The following is a 10,230-nucleotide window of genomic DNA, read 5'->3' on the forward strand; positions in this document are numbered from 1 at the left end:
GGTAGGGCCTGTGGAATAGGGCTGATGCCCTGGCAGAGTAGATGGAGCAAACCTTTCATCCCCTGAGGTGTGATCTCTGGTGATCCTTCTCTGCTGGTGCAACTCTGCACTGTTCCCTTTTCAGCATAGTGGCATAAGTGCCACAATCCAGCCCTTAATTATATTTGGTGCAGTCCTTTAACGATTTACACAGGTAGTCCTTACACAGGTATGTAGTCCTTATTGTCTTCAGTGAGAGTAACTGTCTGTGTAAACACTACCTGCTTGAGGAAGGATTGCGGCATCAAGCCCCTAGGCTCTTAAATACATTTTATATATGTAGATGTTACAAAATTTGGCAGGACAGACAGAAAGATGTCTGTGCAACTCATTAACAGGGAAGGAAACAAAAACAACTGCTCCCCTCCACTCAAAAAAACCCAGACTCCTCTGCAAGGATTTGTACTTCAGTTTATCCCAAAGGGCAGTAAAACATCTGCACAAAGTAACAGAAGCTGTTTCTGATGTGTTAGCAGTGTTTGTTTCAGAAATGATTGCAAAGCGAAAGAAAGAAAGAGCTTACTTGCCCATAACTTACAGGAGAAGTTGTCAGCACAGTCTACTGCCTTCCAGCTCTCTCCCTGAGCAGAATGAAGTTAATATACTCCCTTATTTCCCAGCCTGCCTTGTCCCAGGCTAGGACTACTACAATTACCCTCGTAGACTACTTTTCTCAGCCTGCCTTGCCTTCCTGGTTCTGAGAAAGAGAAACTGAAACTACCAGGAGCCAGCTGATCCCTCATCTCTCAGGGAAGTTTCAGCCCAACCTGCTTTATGGAACTTTACTTTCAGGCTCTAAAGTTAGGGTCAGCAACACTGTCATCTTCTTAAACTGCAGAGGACTTCACTGAGACCACAGAGCTCACTTGATAACCATATTTCCTGCCCCACAGGTATTTTACCAAGCAAGCCTGGAATGGAACAATATCAGCTCTGGAGGGTTCCCCTCATAAATCCTCACAGAGCGTGTACATTACAAGAGAACTTCTGTTGTCCCAAGAAATGGTATGACAGCACTGTGTCCTCCTAATAAAGTCAATTTTTTGGCAAATGCTCTGCATTTTTACCCTTTATTTGTTGTCTGTGGGGCAGGGTTCAGTACCTAGGATGCAGTGCTCCATTTTCATGTCACCACCTTTTATGGAGGAGTCCCTAAAAACTTTATCGTTAAGAAGATTTGTTGTTCCAATGGGGATTCAATACCTTTGTTCTAACTGAAAAATGTATATCGGCCCCAAATTTATGACACTTAGACTAGAAGTAAATTTTCTGAAATGTTGTAAGTAAATCCATTCAAGTATCAGGGGGTAGCCATGTTAGTCTGTATCTACAAAAACAACAAAGAGTCTGGTGGCACCTTAAAGACTAACAGATTTATTTGGGCATAAGCTTTCATGGGTAAAAACCTCACTTGCATCCGAAGAAGTGAGGTTTTTACCCATGAAAGCTTATGCCCAAATAAATCTGTTAGTCTTTAAGGTGCCACCAGAGTCCTTGTTGTTTTTGTAAATCCATTCAGTAGTTATACACGACTCCGTTTTAAATGTATAACTGCAGTTGAATCAGAATATTTTAGAACTTCTGATTCATCTTATAATAAGTAACATTAAAGTTGAAAAGTTTCCTAGGCAAGAGACAAAAGGCGGGATGTAGGGGGTTTATGGGTGTGGGGCAGGTTTGAAGGAAGAGGAGAGGGAAAGCCACTTTCTTAAGAAAAGCAAACTGCAAATATGGCCAACCCTTCCCCACCCCCAAACAAACATCAGTTAAGAGAAATATGGCCTTAATTGAAAAAAATCGGTACGCACTTATGCCAATTCTGCTTTGGTGTATCTGCATTGCCTCCTGATTTACACCAATATAAAAGAGACCAGTCAGTCCTTACACTTTTCTTTGGGAACTATGTTTAATAATGCAATAAATTCATTCTTTTCTTGTTTTCTAAAATTATCTTCATAAAGCCATTGTACAACCACAATTAGATACTAAGATGAGCATCATGATGGGATTTTGTTATTCTTGGATGGTTTTGGCTCATCTCATTGGCACTGTATCTAACAGCATACCCAAAGTATGGCACTATCCCAATGTGACACACTATCTTGTGTCATATTGCTTGGAGTGAATGAGTGTGCTCCAACACACAGTATCCTGAATTGGACTCACTTGATGCCAGGAGCCCATAAGCACAATTATGTTTCTCATGTCAGCCCAATGCATGGTGAAGGTCTCTTCAATCTGAGTTGGTATTTTATTGACATCACTGGTAGTCCCTCTTTTAGGCATATTAATAGATAAGGAAAATGCAGGGTTTTAAAAAATTCTAATTTTGAAACCATTAGCATTCACATTAATTTGTTCTTTTATATCTACATTGTTTGAATTCTGTCTGGTTTCATAATTCTGTGTTCAGCTATTTCTGTGTGATAACTGCAATGGACAGAGGTCCCAACTCATAGCACACAAGGACTGTATGAATCTTATGTAATTTACAGCTCATGCTCAAGTAAAATGTGAATAGTTAAAATCATTACATTAAAAAAAATACAAAAAATGTTGAATTTGTGCATAGAAAAGATGGCTTAATCATAATAAGGCTCATCAGCTACTTTTATTACATAATAATTGTAAATATAACGTATCAGACAGAATACAGATAGAAGATACAAAAAGAAGCAGAACAAAGAAAACACGTTTGATTTTCCTTTCTGTTCAATCTCTGTGGGACTGCAATAGTCAAAATATGAGATTGCAAGAAATTAGAACAGAAAATAAATTACAGTACAATCTCGAGAAACTGCCACTTGTGTGTCTGGCGTTATAGTACTGTGGATCATTTTTACATCACCTCACAAAGATGCAATGTATTCCAATCCCAGGTCATTTTTTTTTAAGTTGTAAACATTTTGGAGATTTATACACCTCTGTTTTAAAACTAATATTTAACATATAATGAAACCAAAGCCATCTCACAGCAAACAGCTCAGCTGTTAAAAAATCCTGACTGCACAAAGTTAGTGTACTTACTAAATCTTACTGATTTTTTAAAAATAATGCAGCTCCACATTGGATCCACTGGTCTTGGTTTCCTCCACAGGGCACATCAATATTCGTCACCACACAGTCCCTCTCAGCACTAGTATAGACTGGCAGGGATATGCACTCCTCCGGAGAATAGGGACCGTATGCATCCTGTCAACAAACCACCCATTATTTATAATTTAAAAATACAGTAGGTATATTAACATGACACAAGAACAGTCTCAGGTATCCAAAGAAGAGTCAGAAGTTATAATGTGATAAGTGCAACCTTTGGTAGGTGTCAGAAGAATAATCTGTTGGCTAAGACTGGGAAGAGGGAGGAGAAAGCAAAGGTTTCAGAAAAAGTATTTTTCTCTAGACTTCTGACATAACTCAGCATTTGAATTCTCTTTACTGTGTCTGTCAGTTTTGAAGGGTAAAATGATAACATCTGACATCATATAACACCTGGACCAGAAATCTAAAGCAGGTTGAATTAGCTCCCATGAGCACAGCTCCAACACTTTCCACTTCAAAGATTTTTAAAGTCTCCTGCCAACCAAGTTACTCTTATTTAAGCCATTATTGTCCAAAGAAACATTTACATATTTTAACTGGAATTGTTACAAAGAAATATTCTTGGGTTTTGACCTGCAGTGAGTAGAAAAGGACCAAGACAAAGTAGTCTTGTTTTAAAATTCCAGAATAGTCATTTCTAAATTCTGACATATAAGTCAGTCTGTGCAGGATTGATGTGCAGGGTTTTTAAATGACTGAGTTCTTACTCATCCTTGTACTCACTGAAGGAATTGTCTACAGCAGTTTCAGCTGAAGTATGATTGGGCCTCTGAAGTAGAACAAGAGCTGCTGCAAAAGGGAAATGGTTATGAAGGAGAATGGGGTGTCCTGGAGGATATGACTTGTCACACATCCTGAGATGCACAAACTGATAAGCAGCAGCCATTGTTTATGTATAAAAAAAATTCTATTTAGTTCTGCCCTTGGGCAGACAGACAGAACACTACTCCACACACATTCCCCTTCCCCATTGTTGCAGACTACTTTGAGGATTTTTTGGTGTTTATTAGGGCATTGTTCAAACAATGAATACTGTTACTAGGAGGGCTCTCCAGGCCACAGGGAGCTGCTCTAACTTATCCCAGGGACTGACATGGTCCCCAGCCAGCAGCAGGACAAAGGGATCACAAAGTTCGTAAGCTCAGCCAGACCAAAGGATCTGACCCACAGCGTAAAACCTGCCTACTGCCTCTTCCATGCTCTCTTTATAACTGACAGACAAGAGCTTAGATAGAAAGGGAATCAATCACAAGTATAAAACAAAAAAACCTTACATGCAATTTTAGCAATCGAAAACATGTAAAAATATTTAAAATGATTGAATATTAGTTAAAACAAGAAGGGTGGATGCTTTCACTAGTCATATACAGGGAAATGCATTAACTCTTTACAGCAATATTCACTACAGTAGCAGGTGGTGGTGTTTGGCACCTCTGGAAAATAGACCATTTCCATTAGATGCTTAAATAGGGATTTAGCAAGTTAACTTTAGGCACCCAGGTTTAAACAGTTTGGCTGAATTTATTTATAATCAGATATTCAGATATGCATATACTTACTTCATTACTGTGCACTATTAGCAGCAATGCTGTTACATGAGGATTACAATTTTGTTATACATTTTGTTATGGAGGAACAAGTGAGCCAGGGGCTGAGGGAGCCACGGCTCTGCCTCCTCTTGTCCCACAATGATCAGTAGATCTGGATGTAGCCTGAAAAATGAAATATTCCCTCCTCACTCCTAGAGCAAGAGGGAGCTAGGGAGAATTGTGGCTGACGCACTGTTTTCTCTGAGGGCTCCTCCTGGTGAACTGCAACTATAAAGGACTGAGTTTAAAGGCTCATTCTCGCCCTTACTCTTCTGAAGTATTTAACCAGCCTTTAAAACATGATACAATACTTTAATAGAATTCTGGGCAATAAGTGTAGTCAGAAAACCAGACTCCTCACAACACTCAAAGTCTCATTTTATATTCTCAGAGAAGTGTCAAAGATTTTTGTGAAACAAACAACAAGCCCATTTGACTTCTGTCAGTAAGGAACTGGAACAAAACCGAAGGGTTCTTTTAGTGCAAATCAAACAAGCATGAGTGAGTAAAGTTTCATTATTAGAAACCATATAATATCTCAAAACAGGAAAGAAGTTAAAATGCAAACAATGATTGTTTTCAGCACTGTGTCTTAGACCTGAAAGTCTAGCCATTTTTGAAGATTTTTATTGCTGTTATAAGTCAACTTCCCTCATCTTTTCAACACCAGGGGTGAAATCTTATCTCCAATGAAGTCAGTGTGAGTTTTGCCATTACCTTCAATGAGGCCGGGAATGCATCCCACAGCTTTAAGTTCTATTAACTTTATGGGACAAACATATCACTCGTACTTTCCTCTTCTGGAGATAATATTGTTTGCCTCGTGCCCTGTTTTGTTGTCATTGCATGTCTGATTAACAGAGCATAATGCACGCAGAATATCTATCTGTGTTCATGGCACCTGCAATAGCTAGAAGAGAATGGTCCCCTTTAAAGATAATATTAATGCTATGTTTTGGCTCTACCAGTAACTGTACAAGGTTGATATGAATTTACCTTTCCACTTTCTGAGGCTAAATAGGTCACCTCTGTTATGTTCCCAAACACTGGCAATTCTAATTTTGAAAGCCTACTCTCAAAATAAGTTCTTTTGAACAAAGCAATGACCAAGTAGTCTGCAGATACTTTCCATTCATAGACAAGAGCGTCTTAATTTTGAGATGTCTATCCGTATATCTTGTTTCTCAGGCTTAAATTTCATAGCAATGATGGAAGAAAGAAGATATGCCTAATTAGAATAACAAAATGTAGTATGCTCACACACACACAGTGGCACACAAACTGAATGTTGGTGTGCACTGGGAAGATACCACGGTGATGGGTGTGTTGTAAGACTTTAAACAAACTATAATAGATTGAAGAACTGACACATGAGAACTGTATTCTTTGCCTAGGTCTTTAAACCATATTTGTCTTATCTTTTCTGATAACTGCATCTGTTTCTCCATCAATTTAAATATTGCAACCTTAATAAGGCCCACTGTGTGTATGCATTATGCTACAGTATTTAATTACATGATCACATGCTATTTTTTCTACAGGGCCCCCAATTCAGTCTGTCACAGGATGGGTAGTGCAAAGGGAATGAATCAGGATTATGCAGTTAATAAGGATGTTGTCCGTAGTATCCCAGACTCATTCATACAGAAGGTGGAAGGTGTGTAGTGAATGAGGCAGTGAAGTGCAGAAAGAAAAGAGATCATCTCATGGTTAAGACAGCTGAATTACACCCTGAACAACTAGATTCTATTTCTGCTTCTGCCACAACATGATGCTGAGCAACTCATTTTAAACCTTTTTTTTTTTTTACCCAGTGGCCACTAATTGTGTGTTCCTTGTTTTCTGGGTGCCCAATTTCAGATACTTCAGCACAGGCTTAACTTTAACACATGGTTGAGTGCTTTCCTGAATAGGAATGGGATTACTCACTATACTGCTTAAGGTTAAGCATGTTGGGTATGTGCTTTGCTGAATCGGAGCCTCAGTGTAAAACAATTTATATTTTCCCTCGACCCAGTAACTCCCAAGTCTAGAATAACCATATTTAGCGAAAACAGCACATTTTGGAAAGTTTAGGAATCTGTTCATTTCCATTAACAAAATAAGGATTTGTAAGCATTTTTTACTTAGTGAACTGAAACCTGCTTCATTAGCCTTGTCTACATTTTTTCTTCACATTTTCAATCATCGTAGGTTCATTGATGATAGCAATGGTGGGAGATCCAGTGTAGACCAGCTGCTAGTGTTTTACCCACTGTGTTCTCAAACTAAATCTTGATGTGGCGATTAGTCTATATTAATGCTTTCACCGTGGGCATCACTAGTTTGGCAGCACTGGTGGTAGCAAAGAATTGGGACATTTTAAGAAAAAAGTCTAGTGTAGGTGCAGTTAATATGTCTCAGCTACAGAGCCCCTAATGTCTGTTTACAGATATTCAATTAGAGGCACTGTTACTTCTGGGTCAGGAAAGGGTACAGCAATAATAATGAAATATCTAATGTGATCCTCAACACGTTTTATTACTTAGTACTGGCTAAATTTATTATCCCCAAAAGCTAACTTTGTCTGAAGAGTTCACCAGGTTGACACATACCAAAAACCACCATTTGCCACTTTCATTTGTTGTACAGGCCCTTGTTTGCAGGATGGGAGAAAAAGTGACACAAAACAATGGAAAATAATGTACAGCTAATGAATCTACTGTAATACAGAAGTGGAAAAAACATCCCTCCCTACCTATATACCGTAATTCTTGCTTTTCTGTATTTATATTTCTATATATTTTCCATAGTTCTGTTAAGCTTTTTAGTTTGCTTTTTAGCTACAGCTTTTATAAGCTTGTGATTTTATTATGCTACCCCATGCTTTGAGAAATTGCTATGTAAGACACATTTCTTTGCAGCTTCTGATTCCAGTATTTAACAAAGATTATTACTATAATTGAAAAGTTGTACAGGTTACAATTCTTACTGTTTGGATTACTTATTTTGCTTTAATCTAATTCACTTCAATAATCACTGGAATTCATTTTTCATTAGGTATAAGAAGGGGTAAGGGTTTTATTTTTTTCCCTGCCGCTCGTAAGATGTTCTTTACTTTAAGTCAATTTTTACATTATATGGTGTTAAAACGCTAATGGAAAAAATCTTTTATTAAGAACTTCCAAATACTTTTATAAGTTTTAATAAATATAATTTTGAAAATGTATGATCATATATTTAAAGCAGAGAAAATAAAAATAATAAAAGCTTTGATTTGAATACATTTCCTCTTTACAGCGGCTTTCTCTTCATTTGTTTGTTACTATTTAAAAAATATTGGCCAAAATGTAAATAAATCTGCCATGTTATACATGACTGTTTGTTCTATAAAAACTGGGAGTTGATTATTTTTTAAAAGAAGAAACAAACAGATCAGCAACATCATACTGGAAAGCTATTACACAGAAGAAAGGAAACTATAAAAGTGTAGGTCCTTTAATAATTTAGTACCTGTGGAATCCAACCCATGTAACAAGGGAGAACTGATGACACACTGGGAGAGTCATGCTGGTTTTCTGAAAGTCGATGTCCATCAAAACTGCAACCTTCCAGTTGCAGGCCACTTATCTGTAATGGAAACACACAAAATATTCAGATATATATTAGAGCTTAAAATGTCAATAATGATTATACTGTGCCCTAACAAAGGCATGGATAGTCCTCTGTATTGTGACCAAGTTCTAAATAAAAGGAAACTAATTATCATAACATTGCATGGGAGAAAGAGAAATAGGATTTAAAAAGATCTAGACTATTCTCCAGAGTGAATTTCCTCTGGTTTGGTTTAACATTCTTTGAAAATGCTAGAGAACAATACCTGTAAATGTCATCATTTATGAAACTGCAGGTGCCCTGGCATTAGATTAATATACATATAGTGGCAACAGCCAAGTAAACATTTATTAACAATGTCATAAAACAAAATTACAAAAAATAAAACTACACAACAACAAAAAATACAACAATAACTGAAAAGGGAAGGCTTCTTGCTTGGAAGTTTGACCTAAGCTTTCAACGAATAGAATAAGCTCCTGTATGTTTTCTACAGAAGGAAATAAGATAATTTTCTACTTATACTCCATTCAGAAATAATATGGGGGGGGGAGAAAAGGGGATGAAAAAAAATAAATGTTAAGCAATATGAAATAAGATTTTAGGTTAAATTGCTATTGAGTAAAACAAATTTAACGGGTTGAATGCAAAAGTAACTGTCTCCATATTGTTCTACTTGTAACATATTTTAAATGAATGATTTTAACAACAATGATCACACATCAGCACTTTCAACTTCTGAACTAAGAAAAAGTATTTTTCCTGCTTTAAACGGAATTTAAGCTCTGCATGGATTAATGACAAAGGAGACCCAGTGTGTGTGTAACAGCAGTTCTTCTAAAAACATTCCCTTTGAAGATCTATAGTCTTGGAGTCAGGTACTTTCCTTTACTGCAACACATGGGCAACTACAAGTCAACGTGAAAAAACAAAATTAATGATATTGCAGAAAACTCTCCCCCTCAAACAATGAAGTTAACCAAAACAGAGTAAAATTGTATTACAGAGACATGGAGATTGATTCTAAATTACACATACCCTGGGCCTCATAAAAATCCATTGTGGGATTCAGACTGGCTGTATTACCACGACAAGAAAAAGCTCTGCAGGCCTCTATGCAGTAAAGAAGCTATGCCACTAAGTAGCTACAACTACACCAATATAACTACTGCTAATTCAACGGTATAATTAATTTTATTGTGTAAGAATGAAGTTTGGAGCTCATCTTAACAGGTTATTACAGTGACTGGGATAAAACCACAATAAAAACTCAGCACTTGCAGTTCTGCAAACAAATGCTCCATGAATAGGGTTACCATATTTCAGCAAGCAAAAAAGAGGATGGGAGGAGCCCCGCCCTAGCCCCGCCCCTCCCACTTCCCGCCCCCCCAGAACCCCCAACCCTCCCCCCGTTCCTTGTCCCCTGACTGCCCCCTCCTGGGACCCCTGCCCCTAACTGCCCCCCAGGACTCCACCCCCTATCTAAGCCTCCCTGCCTCTTGTCCCCTGACTGCCCCAACCCTTATCCACACCCCCACCCCCAGACAGACCCCTGGGACTCCCACGCCCCATCCAACCACTCCCCACCCCCTGACAGCCCCCCCCAGAACTCCCAACCCATCTAAACCCCTCTGCTCCCTGTCCCCTGACTGCTCCGATCCCTCTCCCCACTCCTGCCCCCTGACAGCTCCCCCCCAGAACTCCCAGCCCCCCACCCCCCCGCTCCTTGACCCCTGACTGCCCCCTCCTGGGACCCCTGCTCCTAACTGCCCTCCAGAACCCCACCCCCTACCTAAGACTCCCTGTTCCTTGACCCCTAACTGCCCCCTCCTAGGATCCCCCCCCAACTGCCCCCCAGGACCCTACCCCCTACCTGTACCCTGACTGCCCAAAACTTTCTCCACTCCCC

The 10,230-nt window shown here is 38.9% G+C and overlaps 1 protein-coding gene across 1 annotated transcript in view; it reads right to left on the reverse strand.

The window, feature by feature from the left end:
- Nucleotides 1-2,628: 2,628 nt before the first annotated feature.
- The window catches only part of DYNC2H1 (dynein cytoplasmic 2 heavy chain 1), a 372,682-nt gene continuing 365,080 nt past the window's right edge, over nt 2,629-10,230 (reverse strand). Inside the window, exons 88-89 of the mRNA XM_034758872.1 lie at nt 8,220-8,336; nt 2,629-3,231 (exon numbers count right to left, since the gene is read on the reverse strand). Coding sequence (XP_034614763.1) covers nt 3,073-3,231; nt 8,220-8,336 — 276 coding nt within the window. The 3' untranslated portion in view covers nt 2,629-3,072. The remainder of the gene's footprint in view (nt 3,232-8,219; nt 8,337-10,230) is intronic.

This window comes from Trachemys scripta, chromosome 1 (assembly GCF_013100865.1).
Source record: "Trachemys scripta elegans isolate TJP31775 chromosome 1, CAS_Tse_1.0, whole genome shotgun sequence".
NCBI classification, from domain to species: domain Eukaryota; kingdom Metazoa; phylum Chordata; order Testudines; family Emydidae; genus Trachemys; species Trachemys scripta.